Genomic DNA, 27,259 nt, shown 5'->3' on the forward strand with positions numbered 1-27,259 from the left:
ATATGTAATTCTGATCGAACAGATGCCAAGCAACAATGTCTAACCAAGTATGGGTGACGGTTCTTTAGGGATGTTTCATTTTTCTTCGAGTAGGAAGCCCGTTTTAGAGTTGCCTGTTGTGCCTTCTAACGACTGAACAAATCCTGACTATAGGAAAATGTGATTCAACATTACTTTATTGGATTTTTAAAAACAGTGTACTATTGACATTGAACATTCTGAATTATTTGTCATGATTACATACCCTCACTCACCAGTTAGCGATAAACAGTTTTACGAGATTCCTTGACGACTCGTAAGCACTTCACTGTTTAAGGCCATTCCGCTGCTGATCATTGAAATTGAAGGTTTGCACTAAGTAGGTGAAACACGATATCTATTTGTGTAAAATTCGCTTTGTGGATTTCGATATACACGTATTCAACACATGATGTTGGATATTTAGCTATACAGTATTTGAATAAAATCAGCTGTATGCAAATATTTATTACCAACAACAATGAATTCAACGTGGATCAATGATGTATTGAGATCGGCTTTAGAAAACTACTGCTCGGTGTATACATATTTTGAGCAATTTCATTCACCCATATTGTAAATTGGCATTATCTCAATGCCGTGGAGAGATAAGTTGGAATATTGTTATTCAGGGTTAACATGGATTTGTTTGTCGCATGAAATCCCAAACACACATTCGGTATTAACACTTGTGATGAAAACCTATTACAAAAAAAGACTATGTACTTTCAGAGAACACACACACACACACACACACACACACACACATACATGGATTGGATAATTCCATTATGCTATATATTTAGTAAAAAGCAGCACAATGTTGTCAAAGAATGACATTTCTTTATTGACAACAAATATATAAAATAAATCTGAACTAATAAAACTTATCTTCCATCTGAGTATTTAATATCGTAACTTTGGATTTCACGTAACATGTATATTTGTTCTGTACTTAAACAAAATCTAAGAATGAGATGACTAAATATTTGTGTAATATTTTGATTTAAAAAGTTTCCAGAGCATAACGTCTGTTAGAAAGCCTGAAGAGTATCCAGATATTAATAGTGTTTAAATGAATCTTGCAACAGGAGGCAGTCACTCGATTAAGAAATGTGCTGCATTGTTTCTCATAATATGGTCTTCTACAAGGCTGATTACACTGATTATCAGAATAATGAGAAAGCTATTGTTTTCTTCAATCAGATAATCAAGATCTTTCTAGGGATGCTACTTCGTATTCTGAACGAAGAGAATTTTCACTGTGACATAAGGAAGAATGCCGGCTTTCTATTGGAAAAAAATTAGTAAACAGTGGTCCATTGAATACAAAAAAGAAAAAACAGCTTCTCTCGTTCATCTGAATTATGTATAAAAAATTGTCTGTGATATTGACTGGTAGCAGTCTGTATTACAATGTTAGAAACTCTACCACATTACGATAAATATGAAATACATATATTTAAAATTTACTCACAAGCTTTTACCTATTTTCCCATTTATCGACAACTTAAAAGAAACTATGACTAACTGCATGTAGCATCTGAGGTTATTTCTTATAAACAATACAGTTCCCGTAGCTTCTTTAACCACATTAACTTTAATCTCTCCTTCTCTCTCTCTAGGATGTATTTCACTACATAGGTTAAACAAAGCAACTGCCTACCTTTACTTGATGTTCCAGTCAGTAGAAAGACTGCTTCTTCAAATATAATCACTGTGAAAAACTTTCTCCACCGTAAACAATGCACTGCATAACTATATTCAACTTGTTATTGGCTTGGGCCCTTCCTCCAGTAGTTCAAAGTTATCTACAAACCACCAAAAATTGTCACATATTTGTCTATTAAAATATCATCAGGATCAGGATTTACGTACCCCTCCCTATTCTTATGTGAACTATATGTTGGAGAGACAGGATCAACAGCTGCGACAAGGCTTCATCAAGAACCACCACCATTCCAGGAAATAAGTGTTGAGAGAACAGGCGGTGGATGAAGATATCGACAAGAAAGCAGTCAATAAGGAATATGCGAGAATCTTTATAGGATATCTTTGTGTTTTCATGGCCTATGTCAATCCTGTAGGACTGCATTGGTTGGAATTTGAAAAGAGAAAACTAAGGCCACAAAGTCTGTATTTAATTTATTTGTGTATTTCCCAGGCACTTCATCTCTTTTGAGACCTTGGGGAAAAAACTAGTCTGCAAAGAAATACCCTACCTTCAGAGTATAAGATCTTAAACTCACATTCAGTTGAAAACCTTTATAATAGTTCCCTCGTCTTCCTAGAAAAAACACTATTTGAACAACAATAGATAGTGTTAGGGGACCAAGATGGCGGCGGTTGACAGGAGCACTGTCTTCCCTAGATATCTATGAAATCATTGACAGTCTTAAGTTAGCTCTCAGTGATGGCTAAGGGTGGAAATTAGCTGGCCTGTGACCTAAAAGTTAGGGTTAAAATGTCTTCGCTTACTCTCTTTGGAACATAAAAGGCATTAGAAGAGTTATTTATTTATTATTTTCATTGAAAATTTATTTCGTTAATCTCCATACCCACGGGTATGGAGATTAACCTTTACATTTATAGTGTCACTGATTACAAAATATTCAAGCTGATAAATGAAGCAAAAAAGTTATATTATTTTAATATAACACTACGTCATCTTTGAGACGTTTAATCTTGTCCAAACGAGAAGACAACACGTTCATTCAAGATGTCACTGAAGCTAAGTGTACTGGACCAATCAGAAAGTCATCGCTGAAAGCCACAAAACGAGATTAAAAAAAAAAAAATTATGTTTACACCCAAATGACGTCATAATGGAAGGTCTGAATATATCTGAAAAAGTGTTTTGTGTATTGATGTATTAATAAATGTTTCTGATTCTGACAATATTAATAAATGAATAGAGGTTTGGCTATATGTTTTCTGTTTTATTTTATTTTTTTTTTCTGTGCTTTGTCTATCTTTTTCGCTGTGGTCTGTTAGTTTTGCATGTAACTACGCATTTTATCGTCTGCACAGCTGCGTGTGTGACCACATTTTCTTTCCTCTTTACTTTTTCAGCTCAACAGCTCCGCAGAACACCCGGAACTCTCGCCTGGAGAACTCTACTGCAAACCTTGCCTACGAGATTAAGAAACTCATGTACGCTGCTTTATCTCTGCTATCTTTCCTTGCTTAGTTCTTTTGTTTCTTTATTTTTTTGCTGTTTGCTCGGCTCCTTTATTTGTTTGCACGCACGGACATGTTTGGTAATGTGCATTTGTATTTTCATAAGCACTTAACTGTAATGTCTGTAGTTCATGAGATACTTCTGACTTAATAATGCCTGATTTAAGCTATATATTTCTAATCTTTGCATGTAACTAAATTGCATTTAATACGAATATAATCAATGATCTTACTCATCTAGGATAACTAATATAAAAAAGAACTAAATAATACCATTTGTTTTCATGTAGAGTAGTTGACAAAAATTACACATTGGAATAATTGTCTCATTACTTACTTCAGAATATAAATCCCAATAGTTCTCAGTCAGACAGCAATGTTTCTGTTGCACTCATCTTTTGTTACTAATACTAAAAGTTGGAACCGTTTGGAAACCTTAGAGATTGGTTCTAACGCAGTGACAATTTTTTCATGAAGTGATCTCTATGATCGTTGATTAACTGTTGGGATTTACTGATTATTTTGTTTGCAAACATTGCATTTTGTTTACGCCTGTGGAGATTTTAACTTTTTTTTTCGGTGTAAAATGTCATCACATTATAAAATATACACTACATAATCTTATATGAGTAAGATTGTATATTTTTTTATGATTAAGTTAAAACATTTTTGACATCCAATATGTTCTAGGAAGAAACTGCCAAACTACAGAGGTTCATTCCTTGACGGACTTTAAGCAAAAAAAAAAAAAAAAACGTTTATATCATCATAATTATGATTCTAGACGGGTGAGAAGATGTATTGTCTTTTGCATGATTTGGCCTCTGATAATTGCAATAGTGCCTAGTTGCACGCATCGTAATCTAGTTATGTAGTCTATTTCTCAAATACTTGAAATCAGTATTCCATTGTATTAAGCGTATTTGTTTGATCTTACTGATGAAACGAGAAGTGTTGATATCCACTTTTTGAAATGGCGACGGCAGCTATTGTTGAGAGATATGACGACCCATTTTGGACTGTATTGTCCCTAATAGAAAATGTTTTATTAATGTACACCGATATCCGCGGGAAATTGGATCATTTATTATGGTATCAACGATAGTCATTATGTTCAAAATAATGTACCGTGAGCAGTACAATACAGTCATGGAATAAGTACGTACTCGGCAAAGTGTACATACTTGGAGCTCCTAAAATGATTTGGTGAGAGTTAAAAGCTTTTACATCTGTACCATTTACAAACCTTGAAGAGAGTCAGATCACGAAACGGCGAAATTTTGTTGTTTTCTTGCTAATTCTAGTAGGTTGTGTATGCAGATACACACTATTCTGTTGAACTGAATAGTTTAAATCAAGTTGAAATACCCGTAAAATTCATGGTCAGCTCAAAATTCTCATGGAAAAACTTCTAGCTCCAGTTTTCGGTATATGTATGGTGTTGAACTGACTTGCTGGGAATCAGTTAATCGGACCGTACATGTTCAACGATCATCTCAGTGTGTGTGTGTGTGTGTGTGTGTGTGTGTGTAGGGGGAGGGAATACGTTTTTTCGCAAAATAAGCTTAGGAACCTTCTGGAGAAGGTTTCTTTATTGGAACAATGATATATTTTCATTATGAGCATCTGCACTTTTTTTATGTTGGGCCCCTACACGAGGGGTTGGTTAGTCAATCTATAGTACATTAGTACCGTATATGGGTAGTGGATTGGGAAAGGATAAACCTGTTTACATTTGATTCATTGTATTCCTTGGGAAACACATCAGGGGAAGACTGTTTCACAATACAGCAGTATCTGAGATGAAGGAGGAGAAAAAGAAACTTATCGTGTGGGTTTCGAGGTGCACTGTGAAGGGATGTTGAGCAGCAGCTGCACGTGTTCCAACGAGCTTAGTACTAAGTGCGAGAACTATAATCATTCTGGCAGGTTTCCGATGGAATTTCCAGTTATCTAACTGCCAGTGTTCGGAATGTTGGATTAGTCGAAGAGGATTTTATCCTAAGCAACGATATCATTTTTATACACCGGATAACCGAGATGATTCACGATAAACTTTTCCTCTATATTAGCAATTCTTACAGAATGCCGATGAACAACGGATTTCTGAAACTTATCTAAATCAAACTATTTGTATTTGCGTAGGTATGTGCCGAAACTGCTAAAGCAAATGAATCCCTTAACAGCTTCGTTATGAGTTGCTAATTTACCTGAATTTTATTTTAAATTCCTATATTTTTAAAATTTTATTTTTTCTTCTGTTTTAACCTATAACCTTATAACCTATACGATCTATCAATGTAGTATGTACGTTTTCCTTTTGCTTATGCTTTGTCTTGTGGAACAAAAAAATTATCGTAACTAACAGATGTTCGTAATTCTTGGGTATGAAATTGAAGTAGATGGGATTAAACTATAGCACCAAAGCATATCATGGAGTTCCACTAGGGCAATGGGGACGTCGGAAAAAATGGGGGGGGGGTAGAGTACATGTCCAACGGTACATGTGTCTGAGGTACACAACTAAATACTTTTATATGATAATCCTTTCTGAAAGTTAACAAATGGACACCCTGACGTGGTTTCATTTTAACAAGATAGTACGGTTTGGCAGTTTGCAGTAATTTTTTCAGCTTCTTTAACAAATTATGTCATGTAAGACATTCTTTTAGGTTTGTTAAATGATTCCTTCCTTCACTCTACTTGATTCAAAACAGAAAACTTCACTGTAGGATCGCCAATGTACCAATTTATGATATATAAAACGTCTGGCAGCAAAAATATTCATACAAAAAAAAAACGCATGTGCAGACAAAGAATATAAAATATGTTTTTTACGCCTGTATTTAATATAGGGAAAATGTTTTAGATGAATGTCTCGTAATCTGTTTTTTTTTTTAACGATATATAAACTTTTCCTACAGGCCTGCTGGAAGAAACGTCGGAATAAACGGGATTGGTAAAAGTTCCATAGACGCATACGATATGCGCATGGGAGACGAACAAACAAAAGATTTCGACTTCGAAAGAACGGAGATGAAGTATGACTCCACAGGCATGTTCCACTGGTGTCCTGCTAGGTCTATAGAGGAGTGTATTCTGGTAAGGTGTAACAGTCACCCACCCATTTCAACAAATTGCACCAACATTGTTGTATTTCCAATTCTTTTTTTTATTGGAAATATTCCTTTTCACTGCTTCCATTATACGACTAAAGTCAATGAACTTACTGAGTGTGAAACACGCTCAGTTTGAATCCAAATTCCCTGAGGATTTAAATGGTTGAACCGTATTTAGAACATTTGACGTAATAGCAAATTCGGCATCTTTTATTTCTAAATGTTTCCTATTTAGTTGAAATCATTAGGGGAAACATTTTAGGAAATCTGTGATTACTTCACGTATTTGAATTAATCTCATCAAGTCGTAATCGCTTAATTAAAACGAAGATTTTATTTCGTAAAGCATTTCTAGATGATGTTCACGTAATACACAGATTTTAATGAGTTTTGTATAACACTCCCAGAATCTAATTGAAATATGGCGGAGAAAAATTTGAGGAGACACTTAATTGAGTTTTATTTTCGAACTTAAGAATTCCTGAATTTCGTTAAGACATTTTTTTCCCTAAGAGTTTTAAATTTTCAGGCTTGGTATTAATATGTAATGAAGCCTTTGAAATATAGATATTAAATGACAGCACATCATTTTTAGATGAATTTTGCAAATAAGCACTTAGATTTGATTTCACGAAAAATTTTGTTTGTCGAATAAACTGAGATATTTTAGTTTAAATTACACCATTTTACATGACAAAACGATCAACATCATAGGTATAACTGGCAATAAATATAAATAATCCATCCACAGGGCCCAAAACCAAAAACTCACTGTACAAGAATGCTATTGCAAAATGCACATTTTAATACTTTTTTCAGATCATTCCATACTTTGTTTCTTTCACAGATGTATGTCCACATCGTATAGGATAACAGAAATTGTCTGACAATAATAGCAAATTGTTAAACCTTAAAAATGATTGCGGTTTATTTCGCAACATATATTCACTCGACTTTTAGTTATATTTTACAGGAAATCTTCGAAATTATTCATGCCATATTGGGAATATTTATGACATTAATTTTGATTTTTATTATTATATTATATGCGATAGCTTCCTGGACCACGTTTTGTCAGTGTTGCTTAACAAATGGAGCCTTAAAAGCCGATATACCACGATATTACTGGTTTGCTTATTTGTGGGGTGGAGGAATCCGGAAAGGGAGGGGATTATTCTCCCTCAGTATGAGACCACTAGCTAACTGACCTTCTAAAATCGAAGTAGTTTACATTCTAGATGTCAGATTTTATCTAATTCCATCAGGCGAGGACCGAGATATTGCTTTATATGATTTCAAAACATTTTGCAAGTGACTAATTGAAGGCAAAAAATTGAGATCGTTCGACAAAATTTTGTGTGATCCTAAATATCGAATTTCCACGAAACCTGTCCACTAGCTTTCTGGTTTTATGCGTTAACCATGCAGGATTTTGAAACAAGATTCGACGCAATAGGACTTTAGAGGATGAAAAACCCTGTCACCACCACCGAATGAGATTGGCTAAGTCACTTTATGTTGACAAGCCCTGATAAACGTTTTTCGCATCTTAGACGGCAATCGAACTTAAGTTTTTCACAGGAGGACTTCGTCTATACTGACCGAGCTACGACAGCTTTTACGTCCAACATCTAGGACAAAGAATAAGACATACGTACATACTGACAGACACCAACCTAATAAATGCTTACGTATTTCGCACCTAACGGGCTGTCTCCATAGTAGTACAAGCCGTTTATGTTACGTAAACTTGTACATTTTACGACTTTTCGCCCTAATTATCTTTTATTAGCAAGTTAAACATCGCCTTAATTATATTATGTGCAGGATACTGTCTATTAAATATTATTGGTGCAATGAGATTTCAAAATCATGTCCTTTTTTTTTGTTGTTTTGTCTCCTCATGGAATAATATTGAAGTCATTACCATCAATTTTTGTATGCAAATAACATTAGTTAATGTTATTTTAGTGACGAAATAAGGAAAATACAAGTACATTAGTACTAAAGCCTACATGTGCTTACAAACGACATCGTCTAAAAGCAGCACAAAAGTTGTTTCAAGTTGTCGAAAGGTTCGCGTGCTAAAACAAACTACAAAAAAGACACCTACAAAAAAGTATTAACACACCTTCAAGATGTGTTAATACTTTCTTCATAAATATTTACATAAGGATGGCTGCTGTCACAATGCTCTCTCACACACACAGTACCCGTGAATGGAGTTTGCTTTTGTTTAAGGGATGATGTGCCTTTTCCTCGCTGCAAAAGTAACGAACCAGCTGTCAAGGAAACTGCAAACCATCCTTATTTGATTAAATATAATGTGGTCCTTCGAGAACCGGTGTTCAAATGCAAAACATAACAAACAGCTGGGATTTCTCTAAAGGTCATCCATTCTGAATAAACACAAAGAGAGAGAGAGAGAAAGAGAGAATTTTTTTATTGTCTGCAAGGTCATGGTGGTTAAAAAGACATTACAGTCTGATATAAATATTTATGAGTTCTTACATTCTGAAGTTCTTACAATAGATGTCAGAATAGAGGAGGGAGCATCTGTATAAAATAAGAGACGTCTTCTCTCTTATAAGTATTTTTGTAACCAGCATCTGCGTGGGTGTGAAATTCGTGGTTATGTTTTCAGTTGAGTTTAAAGCGATTTTATAAAAGTTTGTTTTTCTAACAAGTTTCGTCTTTTTTCTTTCCAAGAAAAAATATGCATTGAAATATGGTATGTTGTCTTGTGAGACAATTAACTTTCTTGTTGTCATACTGTCAAAAGTTTACATGAGCAGACAAACTTTTAGGAACAGATTTCAAACTGAATTAATTTAAACATGGAAAATTCAGTATTTTAAATTCCGACTGGATTAAGTTTAACTCACTATAATGATTTAAGCCTATTTCGGCACTAATATTCACTATTTCATTCATGTAAATTTATTTATGTTTAATTATTATAAACTAGTATAAACAAGAACAGTTATTATTTCACAATAAAAGGAGCCTTTGTAGCTCAGTGGATGTGGCGTTTGGCCGCACGAAGGAAGACTTGGTTTCGAGTCTAGACGGCAACTAGAGGAAATTTTTCTAAGCCTTTTTTCGACCGGTTCCCGAGTTTGTCGATCTCTGGCACGGGCAAGCGGGTTTTTCGTCCTGTAAACTCAAGAAAATCGACCGTAGAACCCACATTATTTTCAGACATTAAAAATATTGAGTTAGGGTTAGGGGCCACGAGATGGCGGCACTAGCGTGCCGCTTTCTTCACTGCATACCGATGAATCAGTGATAGCCTTTGGCCAGCTATCTCTGATTGGGTACCAGTGGAGATTGAACTGCCCACTCAGTCTCCAAAAGTTAGATAGGGCTAAATGGCCTCGCCTACTCCCGTATACGAGAATAAAAAGGCGTTAGCATTTTTTTTTATTTCACAAAGCATTCACTAATTTATGAAGAAAATTTATATAAACTGCTAATTTATGATTTCACGATTTTTTTTTTAAAATCAGGTTTCGCAATTGGATCTGAAATTCATAATTGCTAATCACGTTATTTTAACTTTCCTTTACTAACACGATATATGGTATGTATTATAATTTTCAATTGTAGCACGAACCTCTTAATATCGCTTCTTATCTTTTTCAGGACAGGAATCAAGCAGCCATGACAGTGCTGAATGGGCATGTTGTTGTGTGTTTGTTTGCAGACAAAGACTCGCCTCTAAACGGTTTACGAAACCTAGTGATGCCTCTCAGAGCGAGCAACTTCCATTACCACGAATTGAAGCACGTGGTCATCGTAGGTAACGTCGATTATCTTCGACGGGAATGGAAGATGCTGCAAAATTTACCTAAAATATCCATATTAAACGTAAGTGTGTGTATGTTTACAACCTTGAAAGCGGTGTAAACTTAAGTAACTTAATTGAGGCAAATAAGGTCGATCTAAGAAGGACGCTGATTGCATGCTGAAAAAATAATGATTTTAAGGCATGAGAAAAACTGATTAAAAATATATTGGCCTAAAGTATCTGATTTTTCTTCTCATGCTTTAATTGGTGAATTTTCTGATTTAGTGTATAGTGAATTGTAGTACGTACCTAACCATCAATGACCATGTTAATACTTATAAACTGTCTAGTGCTATATTTATGAAGCAATTTATTTAAAAACAACTTACTTTTTTTTCCAATTTACAAATTAATAATAAATTGACAAGAACTGTTAATCACATGCTAATTTTCTTTGCTATCGTGATCATAGTAATCCATTCGTGTCGTTTATTTAGGGGTCTCCTCTAAGCAGAGCCGATCTGCGAGCCGTCAACATTAATTTGTGTGATATGTGTGTAATCCTGTCCGCCAAGATACCTGGAAGTGAAGACCCGACATTAGCAGATAAGGAAGCCATTCTGGCATCGCTTAACATTAAAGCCATGACTTTCGATGACACTATCGGAGTCTTGACACACGGTGGGTAATTTACTCATTCTTTATCTACTGTTGTTACCACTTAGGATCGTATCGCCATTAAAAGGGATATTTGAGGAATGCTTTGTATACTATAAATATTTCTCTACCGATTGAAGAATTTGTATTAAATTTATATGGTAAACAATGAGCTGATATTTATCACTCCTTTTTGATAAGTTTATTATTTGCATGGATGATCAAATAAAAAAAATAGCCGAAACCGTGCGCGAGCTGCCATCCAAATGAAAACAATGAAAATTGGTTTATAATTAACAATCTATATTATATAGAAAGATAGATGCTCTAAAAACGAAAATAAAATTTAATATTTTTAACTTTTAAAGTTAAAGTAATATTTTAGCTCTAATATTTGAATTCATCACAGAAATTAACTCATGAATCTTAAGAAGGATCCATAGAGGTGCAAATTGTTCACGAACATGAGTAGTAATCAAATAAATCCAGCTCTATTAGTGTAATGCAAACCTGATATTTTCCGTATCTTCTATTTTTTAGGCGACAGTGGGCATGGAGAATTTTCTCCATTAGGCAGTCCAGTATCCACCCAACGCCGTGGATCAGTATATGGTTCAAATGTTCCTCTTATTACTGAACTAAGTAAGTATTCGGATTACGGATTACAGTAATATTTATTCCTCATTTTAGCTGATGAGACATCGCAATACTAAGTATGCATAATATACAGGGTGTCCACAAATGATTATCCTGATTTCAACTGGCTATAATATTTTAACAATGAAACTAACTGAATAAATTTTGTTGCAGGTAAACTTGGGCACTCTTAAAGTTTCCATACTGGTATCTTCAGTATACTGCTTTTGCCACCAGGAGCGCCGCTGCTGATTTTCTTTAAAATGGCTTCGGTACAGGAAAATGGCCAATGTGTTCTGTGGCTAGCAAAAACAAAATCTTCAATTACAATGCAGCGAATGTTTAGGGCACAGTATGGAAAGAACCCACCTGATGTCAAGCTCATTAAGTCATGGAAGACAAAGGTTTTAGAAAGAGGTTCAGTTCATAAGGGTAGAAGCAGTGGCAGACCATCGGTTTCCGAGGAGACAGTTGAGACAGTTCAAACTGCCTTCACCCGGTCACCGCAGAAGTCAATCAGAAGAGCTTCACTAGAACTTCAAATGCCAAGGAGTACAGTCTACAAAGTGGTACGCAAACGTTTGAAATTTAATTTAAAGCCAGATGATCGTCCAAGGTGTGAAGAATTTGCTAATCTCATTTTGAACTGCATCGATGAGGATAATGATTTTTTGCAGCCTGTTTGTTTCTCTAATAAGGCAGCATTTCACGTGAGTGGAGTAGTCAACAGACACAATGTAAGGATCTGGGGGATATGAAAACCCACATGCCATAAAAGAACACATTCGAGCTAGTCCAAAACTCAATTTATAGTGTGGACTAATGCATGATCGAGTGATTGGTCCTTTCTTCTTTCTTAAAAAAGAAATTAATGGAAATGTGTACTTAGACATGCTCAATAATTGTGCCATTCCCCAGCTACGCAACCAAATGTTATCTTTAAACAGGACGGAGCCACCCCGAGGGGGGGGGGGGGGCTCCGTTCTGTTTAAAGTTAAATTTCTCGATTAAGACGATGTTGGCAATCGTCTTAATCGAGAATTCCCGAATCGCTGGATTGGCAGAGATGGTCCAATCCCATGGCCCTAGAGGTCACCGGACATTACACCCCTAGACTTTTTTCTTTGGGGGAGGGGGAGGGGTATGTTAAGAATCTTGTTTATGCAACGCCAGTTCCAGAACTTGTGACCTTGCGACAGTATCAGAAATGCAGTTGAAGGAGTCGCACAACAAATGTTGGAGAATGTGTGGCATGTTATTGATTACCGCTTGGATATTTTACGTGTTGCCAGCGGTGCACATGTTGAAGGTGTTCATTGACTTTTTTTTCTATATATTATGCATTGAAGTCTAACTTTGTGTTCCATTTCACGTATCCACTGAAGAGTTATAATATATTATAATCAAGAATAAACATTCGTAGACACCCTGTATTTATATATACGATACCACATTGTTATCCTCTGTGAAGTGGTTTATTATTAGTGAGGACAACTTTTCTAATAGAAACCACCTGTATGTGTTATGTGCAACCGATTTTTTTTTTTAAATTCGAACTATTCATTATAAACAAATGAAGTATAAAATTTTACTTGATTTCTTGGAGAGTACTTTTTTTTAAAAAACTACTTTACTGAAGTGCATTCCAGTTCAGCTGTCACGCTTTAAACTTTCGCTGATTTTGCCTTTCTAAACTACATTCAGAAGTCATCGTTTGTTTTCTTGTTTTCTGTCAGTCGCCAAGCTATTTCATGCCTCGCTGACGTGGTGGCGAAGAACTTCGTCTAGACAAGAGATCTGAGTCGAAACTTTTGCAACTTTGCTAATTAGCACAATGAAATATCGCATCATTAATGTGCGCTGCACTATTGGATTTAAAACATTCTTTATTAGCTTGTGTAATAAATACTGAGACCATTCTTTTATCGATTATTACTGAAATCTGTAAATATGGAAAATTTACTTAAGGAATAAAATCTGTACGATAACTGGACGTAAATAATACGATGCCCCCCCCCACACACACACACGCTGAAAAGGCCTTGCCTAAATTTCTCAATTGTTATAAAGTCAAGATATGACGACACACGTTAGGGAAATATTTTTATCTTTAACTCAGTTATGATTGCATTTTAGAATAACTTCAGATATTTGTTATGAATTTTTTAAAACCAACATTCGGTTTCACTTCGATAAGAATTATGGGTGTACTGTGTAAATGACTGATCCATTGCCTGTTGATCACTGAAGAGTGAAAGCGATATCCTCTGTCAATCACAGTGACGACATTGATTGAGAAATTTCTCAACATGCTAATCAACCTCTAGCTTTTAATTGGTTGGTTATTTAACGAGGGTGGTGTTGATAACACTGAAGTAGATCTCAGATTTCCTTCCAACACACAGATCGGTAGCATAGGTAATTATTTCAGATTCCTATTTATGATCCCTAATGCAAGCTCGTAAATTTTCTCTCCCTAGATTAGAATATGCTTGTCAGATATCATATGTTTCTCAATCTGGTTTGAGTGTTTGCGAGAAGAAAAACCCATGTCTGAGATGTTCTAGGTAGACGTGCTGTTGCTCTCCATCCCACCCGCCTCAAAAACCTTCAGGGACTTAGGAGAGCTTTGCAGAAGCAATGGTTGTTACTATCAACTGAGCTTCTGCCCAGATTCATTTGGGAATATGGCTAATATTCAATTTAAAAATCCTTTTTATTCCACAGAAATGTTCTTCACTTCAGCGACGAGAATCGAATCCAGTTCTTTTTCTAAACAATGCATATTCATTCTACATCCGACTACACTACGATGGAACTGTTTATGGACTTAATGAGAGCCTCAATGGTCGGAATAAACTACTTAACGTTATCTACCACATAAAATAGTCGATTGGCTCTAAGAAGTTGGGGAAAGTGTGAGTTGTATTGGACGTACTATAATCCGGCATTCTAATAATCTCTTTCTCAGCCAAGTAGATAGCAGAAATGTCGTCACCCTAAACCCAGCTCTTTCTCTCCCAGCCTCGCTTTGTGGTACGAAATATTCTGCTGGTATACACAAGAACCGGTCCCTTAGAGCTGCAGTAGTATCGATGGCAAGAGAATTGTTCAGAGTAAAATATAGCCATGCAAATCCTGTTCCAAGCAATGCGATCAGCAATCCCATTTCAAATTCGAAAGATCCATATATGGACTATCTCAGTAACGGTGAAAGTTTAAACATTCACATTTCCGAAATGAATCGAAGGGAAACCAATAAAGTGTGAAACAAATTGTTATAAGGCAAATTCTGGTTTTCGCCGTTCCTAGCGCTAATAAAAGCCCATAACAGTAGTTGACCACAGGAAGAAAACTGCACGTGTGGCTTATGGTTTAATAAAACCATCGTGCAGCATTGGTTTCGACAGTAGTATGGCAACCTTCCATCATAAACCAATCCTAAATCGGCGTAGTCCCCACAGATCAGTTAAAAGTGCAACCGCGAGCTGATCATTACAAAATCGAATGCGTGTCATGAAAACGGTTAGCGTTCAAGTCGTATAAATTCTACACTCACGCTAGCACTCGCAGAGCATGAGAATGAGTTTTTACTTTAATACTCAGACGTTCTAACGTCTAGAAGGGAAAGATGACTTCATTACTAGATCTGTGTTCAGCGACGAAGTTACATTAATGATAAAGTGAACACTGTCCGGATATGGGAACTAGAAAACCCACATATTTAAGTGGAACATGATCGCGATAGCTAACATATATTGGTGCCGTCAACTAGTAGGTTTATGGATCCTTTCTTTTTCGAGGAACAGACAATCGCATGTACTGTGAAGCTAACTAAACCAGTTCTCTCTCTCTAGAGAAATACACTTAAATATACTAATGTACTCGGATCAGCATCTATCAGTTAGATGGATCGCTGCCACATTTTACTGCCTTCCTTCGACACAAGTTTTCTTAGTACCCGGATTGATCGCACAGTGCCTATTACACGGTTCTCCCCCCCCCCCCTAGTTTCCGATTTAATCTTCCTAGATGTTTTTCTTATGGGTTATCAAAGGCGAAGTGTAACGGCCTTACGTACCGAATCGAGAATGGATTGTTGCTGTGATAAACATGCTCACTCATGTATGCAAGGAATTTTATACAGATGGTAAATATTGCTCGAGTAACGGAGAAGACATAGAATATCGAAGTTTTAGTTGACACTCAACACGATGTGTACATCTCGCTAGTAACAAGCAGGATTTGCGAATGTTTAAAGCTAACTAAACCAATTCTGGAACTCTCTTTACAATGACAGGGTATCCCAAAGTTTTTATTTGATCTATAAAATCACGACCGCCAGTCTTGAAGTATGTTATGCATCATTCTGTAGGATTATCCCTCCCCCACTGCCACACACACACACACGCACGCACGCACGCACACACACACAAATCCATATTTCAATTATAATAATTCATACAAGTGCGTTGGTCCTTTGAATTGTTTACTATAATGATGGGAGGGCGGGGGGGGGGCATTCTCTTTGGACTGCCACCTGTATTGATGGAATCCAGGATATTTAGGAAAAGTAATTTGATTTTATACAGGCGATGCGCTTCAGAAAATTACGGAATGCTATTCTTCAAACTTTATATTATCCTCCTCCTCCGATCTCCAGGAGTTCGTTACATATAAAATAAAATTTTGGCCAACTATCACAGAAGATTAATTCCTTCTCCCTTCCCTCTTACGTAATTTACAGATGATCCCATGATGCATCATTTTCTATACTTGAGTAACGAGAACTGTTTTGTGTACACAAACGAATACCATACGAGAAGATATAAACGTCACAAAAGAGTTGTTTCTCATGAGAAATAACCTGCATTTTTCTGAAGTTTGCACTGCTTGCAAGAAGGAATATAAAATACTGGAAGTTGCCACACTCTGACTAGATTAAGTATCCCTCCGAGAGAAGAAAATATGCAGGTTTTCATATTAAGTTTCACATCGTCAAAGGCGAGCTCGAATGAAATATCGACAAGTTATTAGGAATAATAATAATAATAATGGATTTAGAAAAGGACAATCATGTATAGACCCAGACTTTTACCTAAAATTAATAATAGAGAAAAGAAGAGAATACAATTTAGAAACACATATTAAATTTATCGACTTTGAAAAAGCATTTGACAAAGTTAAAAGAAACATATTATTTAACATTTTAAAAGAAAGACAAATACCAAATAATATCCTAAAAGCTATCACAAGTATATATGAAAATAATCAAATACAAATAAGATTAAATCACGAGCTATCATATACAAGAGAGATAAACCAAGGGGTCCGACAGGGATGTCCCCTCTCAGCAACTCTTTTTAATATCTACTTAAATGAAATAATAATAAAATGGAATAAAAATTTACATCAAGGAATTAAACTTTCTCCTACTGTGAACTTAAACACTCTCCATTTTTCCGATGACCAAATAATAATTACAAATTCTGAAGATAACTTATAGAAAGATATTTTAAATTTAAATGAGATAGCCAAAGATTATGGTATGATAATATCAACAGAAAAATAAAAAACGATGGCCTTTAAAGTACAAGATCCAGCAAAAACTAAGATAGTAATAGATAACAAGATCTTAGAACAGGTGAATTCATTTAACTACCTAGGATGTATGATCACATATGAAAATAAAAAAGATACAAACTTCAAACTTGCAAAATATTTAAAAATAACAGATGTAATTAACACAATATTTAAACCAAACCTAGTGCAAAAACAAACCAGACTAAAAGTATACAATACATTAGCCCTACCAGTCCTATTATATGGAAGTGAAATGTGGACAATAAAACAAAAAAAGACAAACAAAGATTAATAATAGCTGAAATGAATCTTATTAGAAAAACTGCAAAGTATACAAGATCACAAAAGAAACAAAGAAATCATGAAAGAAATAAACCAGGAATCAGTAATAGAAAAAATTAAAATATATAAACATAAATTTTAACCACTAACCACTCGGCCAGCCAGCCAGCCAGCCTAGCCGGCCGAGTCGTTAGCGTATCCGCTCTCCAGCCAAAAGGCTGCGGGTTCGAATCCCGCAGTGGGCATGGATGTTTGTGATCGGACAAACCTTAACAGTACAATCCAACAGGAAAACGAAAACCAGGACGTCCTCTTAAACGATTCAACGAATGCCTTCTAAGGCTGGAATAATAAAACCTATCAGTAACAAAATTCCAAAGAATGGCTTGGGATGATCCAACTGCTATGCCGGTGGAGAGCAGATGGATCATCTGCCGAAATTGAGAGCCGGGCGAGATTGTCAGAACATAACTCATTCTTTGTACAGTACACACGCTAGTCTATATTCTTCTGAAATTAGGCTCTCGTGTATAATTACCATGAACTGTTATTATGCAGGTTTCGTATAAATGATCAGTCATTCAAATACGAGTATTGCACATTTGGGCGATTGAAATTTTCAGTAAAACGGTAAAGATGTGGGAAAATTTTCGACCGTATGAGTAGTCATAATGTTTAAATGCATAGACTGTATGATTAAAATAATTAAAGTATTGAATAAAATTTATTTTTAACACTAAAATAAAACTGCTTAAAAGTAACTTAACCAAAACCAGTCCAGAAAGGAGCTTAAGATAATCTGAAATGAAATATACACCACAGAAATATTAAGATAGCATAAAAAATGTGTGTGCGTGCGTTACTTACAGTAAAATATAGTACTTATTTTTTCACTGAGTAAGATTGTTAATCTATTTTTGTTTGTCAACAAAGGAAACGCTATTTTTTTTTGTAAACGTATAATCGACCAATCAAAGTACTCACTTCGAAGTATTCCCTTTCAGTTAACGACAACAACGTTCAGTTTCTGGACCAAGATGATGACGATGATCCCGATATAGAGCTGTACCTCACTCAACCATTTGCCTGTGGAACTGCCTTCGCTGTTAGTGTATTAGATTCGCTGATGAGTACGGTAAATACAAATTAGCATGGATTTCTTTCTGAGACTTTATGTTAATTTTAACCCATTCCTGTTTGTTTCGTTATTATCTGCAGAACTGTTCGAATGTTGGGTGTAACGAAGTAATATTTGTTAACATTTTCAGACCTACTTCAATGCCAATGCTCTGACATTAATCCGATCGCTGATCACTGGAGGAGCCACTCCAGAGCTGGAATTAATCTTAGCAGAGGGAGCAGGGTTACGAGGTGGCTACAGTACACCAGAGTCGTTCGTTAATCGGGACCGATGTCGAGTTTCACAAATTTGTCTTTACGATGGACCCCTTGCACAGTTTGGGGTAAATATTTGCGATGTCAGTTAAAAATGTGTTTTTATATAATTTCTGCTTGCTCTTTTCTCTATTTTTTATATCAAAATAAAGCGATCTGCCACTAATACGCATTGGCGTTTTTGTTCTTCTTATTATAGGAAGGAGGAAAATATGGAGATCTATTTACAGCAGCTCTAAGGAACTATGGGATGTTGTGCATAGGACTGTACAGGTTTCGAGATACATCCTCTTCTTGTGAAGCGTCCTCCAAACGTTACGTTATCACCAACCCACCCTCTGATATAACCCTTTTACCCACAGATATGGTAAGTTCGAAAATGCGCATACAAAAGGGTGTTTTACAGCACTATTTTATTCTTATCGCCAAAGCATTAAAGTGGTTTCCAGCTTATTTAGCATGGGGGGGGGGGGAGATGTCTGTTGACGATGTCGGCACATCGTCATCATCCATAGATAAATTGAACACTATTCATTTAAATAATAATATTATGCTTTGAAATATTGAACTTTCCCTGTAAAAGCATAAAGAGACACACTAACACCTCTACGGCCAGAACGCCACGCATCTGAACCCAAATTGAAAGACTAAAAAAAAAAAAAAATAGTAATAAACTTTCTTTTCTTTTGAACAGAATGTTATATGTTGCACTGAAAGAGCAGCTGATACTCCAGAGACCATGCTGCCAGATCCCTTCTGGCTAACAGGACGTAACAAACAAATGAACGATTTTCCCGTTGGCATCAGCTGTACTGGGAGAAGCTCAGGAACTGAAGGTTTTTTGCTGATACAGCAGTCAACACGCGCTGCCTCTTACAGTATAACGTGACTTGTTGCATCTTGCAATTTCTTATATAATGCTTTTCCACGCAGCTGTTATGGCTATCAGTAACAGTCCTGCTATAATAATTTTGTTTAAAATAAAGCCGTGTTTTAAAACGTACGACTTTGTTTAATTTATAACTGGTTAATCATATACACAAGCAGAAGTGGATAGCAGTTTATTTATCGGCTTTTTTATTGCAACAACTTTCAGGTTAGAAATTTTGGTATTTCTGGAAATTGTTACATCATAAAAAAGTAAAATATTTTGTTTGGGAATAATCCCTTTTTTAAGGGAAATGAAATAAGTTATTTGGCTTATTCCACTCTCCATAGCGTCTTCCATTTGTTTAATTGGAATAAGATGTTTGGTCAATATAATAATACTAATCGAATATTATTTTATTTTATGATTTAAAAGTTTGTCTGTTCGATTTTATACATCGTTTTTCATACATTTTAATATTTCTTTAATTCTATTTCAGGTTTTTGTCCTGATGCAGTTTGATCCAGGTCTGGAGTACAAGCCAAACCGTGGAGAATTGAAAGAAGATAACTCTTGACTGTTGTACTATAGTACCTTAACCTCCGGGCCCTATACGTATGTCTAATTTCATTCAGCGGTAGGTACCCTGTTCGTGGAGGCTACCGCACCAAATAACAACAACGACGAGGTCTGATGGAGTCGTCAATTAAGCTTCGTGGCACAGCGATGGAAGTTCCATGGGTTATCGTCCATACAATGTTTTATTAAGCCTCTCTCTGTAAATCTCACATGCGGATTGTAGATTACTCTGTGTTTAATATGGAACACACACAGAGACAAGGCTGAGCAAATAAGGGTATAAGAAAAGCTAAGGGGAAAATGTACTGTATATCCAGTTTCTTAGGAGAGATTCCCACTATTTTAAGATGTACTGTTTTACCTCAAATTTCTTTTAGTTGCTCATGCTGAGAAAGTATAACTATCCAAAGTACTTTTAAAATGGATAAAATATATTTAATTTCAGCAGATTTTAAATCTAAGTCACATTCTTCAATATTAGCATTAGGTGCTCATCCGAATTAGCACCTAATTTGGTGCAAAATATATTTTGCTGTCTGTGATACGGAAGGAAAGAATCCATGCTTAGAGTAAGAGATATAATTGCCTTGGACAATTTGCACTTGCTGACTAATTTATAACTGGTTAATCATATACACAAGCAGAATAAACTGTAGACCAACCCAGCAGGTCTGTTAACAGACATTAAGTTAAACCCATTTTTGATTACGTCACTCTACTTACACCATTGTCAAAACTTTTGTTTGGTTCCGATTTTGATCAGATGACACGTTAAAGATCACTTTCAAGTCTTTGTTATTTACGTTTGTATATAAAGTAGAGGGTGCTTCATTAAAAGTGTTGTACAACATTCCGTTTCTCACACGTTGTTCAAAAATCATTTAGTTAGAATATGGCAGATTATACAAAAGCAGTTCTGGTCGACACGAAATTTATTGACATGTTTATAAATTGAACAGGTTTCGAAGGTCTGATTGTCTCTTCTTCGGAACGAAAAACATTTCTGGTGACAGAAACCTACTACCCCCGATCGAGATCCACTGATTCATTTCCAAGTCTAAAATCGTTTTCTTAGTTATTCCGCGAAATTCAAGAGAAAGTGAACATAAATCATTATGTGACAAGCAGAAATTATATATCGTGGAAGTGAACTTTTTTGTTGTCTTTTTGTTGCCTAAACAAAGCCTTTTACTAACTTGCTCTTTAAACTTTGCTTTCAAAAAAAAAAAAGGCGAATCACTTCGCTAACAATGCTAAAGAATCTCTCATCAACTGCTTAAAATACATAAAGAGAAGCAAACACATTCACTGATCATCTACTCGGTTGAAATCACAATTAGACAGTAATGAAAGACAATCAGTTTAGCTTTCTTGAGGGTTGTTTACTTGTTTCTGCTATTATAAAGGGTTGTCGTAAAGCTAATATCGTTTAATTATGGGATTATTATGTTTTGGGGGCACTCACTTTGTCCAGGAAGCTCACCACTATTTATTACATCGTATATATGGAAATAAATCTGAGTTGCAATCCGAATTAACGATCTATGAAAGAAATGGATTTAATATTTCTTAACTTGGGAATTATTGTGTGAATTTGTATCTAAAGACGATCCCCGATTAAGAAACTAACCTTCGACCGGAAAAAAACAAAGGTTGGTTGCTTAACATCGTTTTTAATTTCCTTAAAAAATCTCCTTAAAATTAAGTTCACAACGTCAATGTTGGTGTGAAATAAACACAAAGTAATATTTTGTTATGCTTTGTTACAATCTGAAAGATTCGCAGCCAACACTAAAATTACAACGTCTAGCCAGCCAGCTATGACTACTGCTAAGTCACAGCAATAACTGTTTGATATTTTGTTTCCAAATTATACAATAAGAAATTTCTGTATATCCTATTAGTTAATGAGTTCAAATAACACGTTGTTTTTGTTTATCGGAACAGTCATCCTTGCAATTGATTATTTTCTTAAAGCACAAAAACAAATATAAGCTTATTAAATATTTCAAGGGTACGATAATCACATTATTTATAATTGTTGCTTTATATATATATATATTTTTTTTTTTTCAACTGCAAACTAAATAAATCATTTTATAATGGACTTGGGAAAGTCCTACTTCACAATTAACATATAAAACATCTTTTGATGTTTTCCAAGTAAAGCAACAAGCCTCTAAAGCATGCTATAATAGTAACTGTTTTGTCTTTTCAGTTAAGATGCTAATTTTTAGAAAGAGAAGCTATTGTCTAAGATGATGCATTACACTATTACGGACATGCTTCAATGCTTCTTGGCACACTTCAAGAGAAAGCCTCCTTTGTTTAAGAGAGTTTGTTCCATCTTAAAAACACAATAACAACAGAATGGCTAACTTAAACCGTTCTCTGGAAAATACGTAGCAATATATTTATCGCTTGCACTCTGGCATGTTTGGAGTGCATTACAACGAATTTTTTTTAATTTTTCCTGTAATTAAATTACTGAAAAGAGAGAACTATCCAAGAATTTAGTGCATCGCGTCCAAAATTAAGTAAAATAAAAATACATAGATATTTTAAAGCCAAATATATAACATTAATTCTACTAAACGCTTTCAACCAAGAAAGTTTTTACAGACATCTTGACAATTAGCATTCTTCTTTTTCTTCTTCTTCAACCTTCTGGTTCTGTCCACTGCTGGACGAAGGTCTCCCCCATGATTTTCCAGATCACTCGGTTTTCTGCCTCTCCCATCCATCTCACTTCTGCAATTTGTTCCAGTTCATCTCTCCACCTTCTTCTCGGTCTTCCTCTTTGTCTTGCTCCATCCATTGGTCTCCACTCTGTTGTTTTTCTAGTCCATCTCCCGTCACTGCATCTGGCAATATGGCCAGCCCATCTCCACTTAGCCTGTTTAATGTATTTTACAATATCCATGACACCTGTTTGAGATCTTATCCAGATATTTGTCTTCCTATCTCTTAATGTTATTTTTAGCATACTTCTTATAATTAGCATTATCCAACAATACATTTTTATTTATATTGAATAAGAAAGAACAAATCGCATTGTTATACAAATATATATGAGTCAATCACAACCTTTAGTACAGTTTACTGTATTGTTTCACTGTGACAAGGAGTAGTTGGATATCATCGGCTGAATTTAACCAAGTTCGTTTAAATGACACAATTTACCATTTTGTACAATCTGGCTCAAAATATAAGCAAAATATGAATAGCGTTTTGTCAGTTGGCAAAGGTTTTGAACTTTACTAATGCACATCGTAAAATGAAAAAGGCTTATACTTGACGTATTAAATTCATATTTACAATAGCACGATAAATATACATGGCACATATGTACAGGACGCGTAATTATAAAATACATATTGACATATGCTAGAATTCGGAAATAAGTATATATTAAATAAATAAAATAAAATACATCTCAGAATCTTCTTAATCCAGATCTCATTCATATTAGCAAACAGGTCCAGACAGGAAGAGTTAAGGCGCTGTTTTTTTTTTTTTTTTTTTTTGTTCTAATTAAATCCAACGTTATATGTTTCTTGTATACAGTAAGATGCGTATGCATTTAAAAACCTTGTTTCCTAACTGTATGATGCTAAGATTTTATTGTGTGATTTAGGTTTACGCAGGGATAATCAACAACGTGCTATTGTAGTTAATAATAAGTTTAGTAACTTGAGCCATATGATGGATCAGGGAAGTTTATGGAGCACCATATTAGCAATTTGTACGGAATTAACGTAGCAAGTGTGAAAAATCAGTGCAATCCGCATGTGATCCATTTATGTATATATTTAAGGAATTTTAATGTATATTTAATTATAGCCTTGCTGACGATGGACATTATTTATATCATTGTATTACATTCAGTTTTTGTACTCCTAATATGAATTTTAATCTTCAACAACACCGCATTGCTATGAACTTATTCCCTCAGTTTGGTGAATTAATGAAAAGAATACCATCAAAGAACTTTGTTAAATCAGTTATGCAGGATTCTTTCTGTAACTGAGTACGAGAAGATTAAATACAAAAAATCAAAAAGAAAAAATAACAGTTTCAGTAATCGTTGGATATCAAAGATTCGACTGTAAATAAATGATTGAAATGCACGCCTGTCGCTAGTTGATCTTAAAATTTCATCATCAACTACTCGCTAGTTTTATAAGCTGGAAATCTATGCTACACTAACGAATCACTTACATTGCCAATAGAATGATTACTACAGCATATCAAAGAATGTGATTCTCACAGTAAATAAGAAATCAAAATTTAAGGGATGCTATGAGATAATTGGAGAAAATAAAAAAAAAACGGACACTGGGGGAAGCCAATAACTTCCACCTTTTAATAGCAGAGGTGTATAACGTTTCGACATTTCGCTCCAATAACCAAGAATTGCTAGTTTCAAGATGACCCAATGTTTGTGGACTGCGCTGGTGCACTGCCATTCAGATTTTGAGCTATAAAAGATGATCATGTTTTTGTTTGACAGTTGTATTCTGCCAACACTTTCATCGCCTAACAAACAAATTTCGAAGATTAGAAGAATGAGCTAAAATCAATATATTCTCTCGCTAAGTGATTCATAAAAGCGCACAATTACATATCTTAACTCTATTAAAAGCCAACAGATTTCGATTTTGTTTTTTCCTCTCTCTTGGCTGATGAATAGAATCTGAAGAGAACGAATTATAAAGTCGTCCCAATGATTCTAACTCTTAACTAACAAGCGCCCCTGAAACAAAATTCCATTTTGGCACTTTCTTCCAGAAGGAAGAATAACCCTCTTCACAATAGAGCAAACTATGAGGCTGTTAATAGCTGTGGAATGACTGTGTATCTAATGAACTTTTGATTTGAATTTATGTAATAAAATCTTTAAACGTTTTTTTTTAATATGCAGTTTATATCAGACAAAAAGATTAAGCGAATAAGCAATTTGGCGCTACATACTTGAAGAATCATTATGTTTTTAATTAAACTGGTAAAAGATAGCGATCCTAATAGTTATTGACTTAGCTATTGGCTAAGCTGTTTCGAAGATCATTTAGCTGCTTTTGAATAATGAATCAATGTATAAAATCGGATCGAACACTTTGAAAAAGCAGTGAGCTTTCAGAATCGTTGTTTCAAACTTGATGTCCAAGAGAACTTAGCGATTTTCAGAATAGCAGACCTGATCAAAGAGAAACACAAATCCCTGAAAATTAATCATTTATCAAATATATTTTTAAAGGATATATTGTTATTATATTCTTCAGATTCCATGGTGTCGAAGTATACATTGGCAGAATGGAGTTCGAGTATCTATAAAAGGACCATCTTTTCTCCTAAATCAGGAATAACCCAAACGTGAACACATTTATGAGTTATTATTGTTTTAACACATAATCTAATAGACTGGTTATTTCAAATAGCATATAACGATAATACGAAGGAACTGAATGAAGTGAATTTCGTTGTTTTATCTTAAGCTACGCTCTATGCCACTTTATTAATATGCGCGGATCTGAAGATTGCCAGTGTGGTTCAAATAACAACTACGCTCTTCAAACAGATGAAATGAGCTATAAGAACCATTAACTAAAAGCTCTGCGCTAATTCTTTTTTCTATTTTTGTCCCAAGTGATGCTCGAGTTGCACTTCAACATTAAGAATCTCCCACTTTTGGCGAGCACTGACATCGGTAAAGCTGTCTTTAAACTCCTCCATTTCCGCCTTTACAAATATTTTCTATCTTTTTCGCGATGCAAGTTCGCTTTGACTTTATAATTTATAAAATAAGATCGACTGAAATTAAGAAGTATTAATTATTCATTCAGCAAAAATCTTGGTATGAGTTCGATTATCTTTACATAAATTAGATCAGAAGTTCATTTTGAAAATCTTCGGGCATTCTTCATCACTTCCAGGGAATGGGGGGAGGGGGGAGATAGTTCGACTGTAGCCTGGCCAAGACAGTATTTGAACCGATTTAGCTGATATGTTAAGGATCACTCAGTGAGATGTAATCGCTCAGAAAATTAAATACTAAGATGCTAAAAAAGAAGACAAAGGATTTTTAGTGTGCACCTCTGGGGGTCAAAGTTTCAACAGTGCCTCACGTTTTAACTCTTTTTTTTTTTTTTTTCCCAAGTTCGGAAATCTTTATGCACAGAAAACGAACTATGCCTTGTTACCTTGAACTACTTTAAGCAGCTGCAGACTGCTTGTACGTCATAGTGACGTAGGAGACACGTGATATACCGTAAAATATTATTATCTGCTGTGCGTGCACATTAACGGAATATTTTTCAGTCCGTAATATCATCACCATGTTGCTTGTTCCGTGCACTCTGTAAATCTGTTTTGAATAAAGAACCCTTATCGTTGATTCCGTGTGCAAAGACGAAACTTTATCCCATGTGCATCAAAATATTTTGAATATTTCAACTAAGCATCAACTGTATGCTCTCGTGAGATTATGCAAGCTTCTCCACACCGGCGGAAAACTTCATCCCCTGCTATTTTCGACTTACCTGACTGATCTTCAAAGACTGATCTCGAAAGCCGATATATCTGGTGGCCGAGGGAAAAGTGGTGCTGCAAGTGAAATCCTTCACCGGTAGGTTGTGGATAGCAAGCGTGAAGCGTATCTTTGCTGTTGATAAACATTTTAATGTGAACTTGAAAATTCCAGTTATTTGCACGTCGGCTGATTGTTTGAAAAAAAAAACTTTCTATAATAAAATGTTTCTTAAATTCCGAGTCTGGCGTCATTTCTTAAGTTTTATATTCGATTAATTTGCCACTTTATTTTTATATTTCACCTTTTGTATATATGAAAAGACAGCTGGGAATCTGTAGACTGGATAATGGTTATACATTTATAAAATTCAAAAACGGTAGATTTTGACACACACACACACAAAACAAAAAAAAACGGGTTCGTTAATTTTTTGGACAAAAATGTTGCATTTTAGAGTACCCACTTGGTTATTTTGAAGTTTTTTTCATTTTTTTTTGTTATTTAATAATATTTTTTTTATTATCTCTTAATCATCAAAGTCATAACAACTTTTATTAAACATTTGCTTCCCTGCATGTTGTGCTGGGGCACATCTTTAAAGGTTATCACACTTCTATCAGATT

The 27,259-nt window shown here is 35.1% G+C and overlaps 1 protein-coding gene across 1 annotated transcript in view; it reads left to right on the forward strand.

The window, feature by feature from the left end:
* Positions 1-26,869, forward strand: part of LOC150096335 (calcium-activated potassium channel slowpoke-like) — a 171,049-nt gene extending 144,180 nt beyond the window's left edge. Inside the window, exons 17-24 of the mRNA XM_090408803.1 lie at positions 6,123-6,300; positions 9,963-10,187; positions 10,605-10,788; positions 11,305-11,406; positions 18,270-18,400; positions 18,534-18,728; positions 18,860-19,027; positions 20,028-26,869. Of these exons, the coding sequence (XP_090264929.1) occupies positions 6,123-6,300; positions 9,963-10,187; positions 10,605-10,788; positions 11,305-11,406; positions 18,270-18,400; positions 18,534-18,728; positions 18,860-19,027; positions 20,028-20,105 (1,261 nt within the window). The 3' untranslated portion in view covers positions 20,106-26,869. The remainder of the gene's footprint in view (positions 1-6,122; positions 6,301-9,962; positions 10,188-10,604; positions 10,789-11,304; positions 11,407-18,269; positions 18,401-18,533; positions 18,729-18,859; positions 19,028-20,027) is intronic.
* Positions 26,870-27,259: the final 390 nt, after the last annotated feature.

The sequence above is a fragment of the Typopeltis vanoorti genome, chromosome 19, assembly GCF_054136105.1.
Source record: "Typopeltis vanoorti isolate ZY-2024b chromosome 19, IOZ_Tvanoo_1.0, whole genome shotgun sequence".
Taxonomy (NCBI): Eukaryota; Metazoa; Arthropoda; class Arachnida; order Uropygi; family Thelyphonidae; genus Typopeltis; species Typopeltis vanoorti.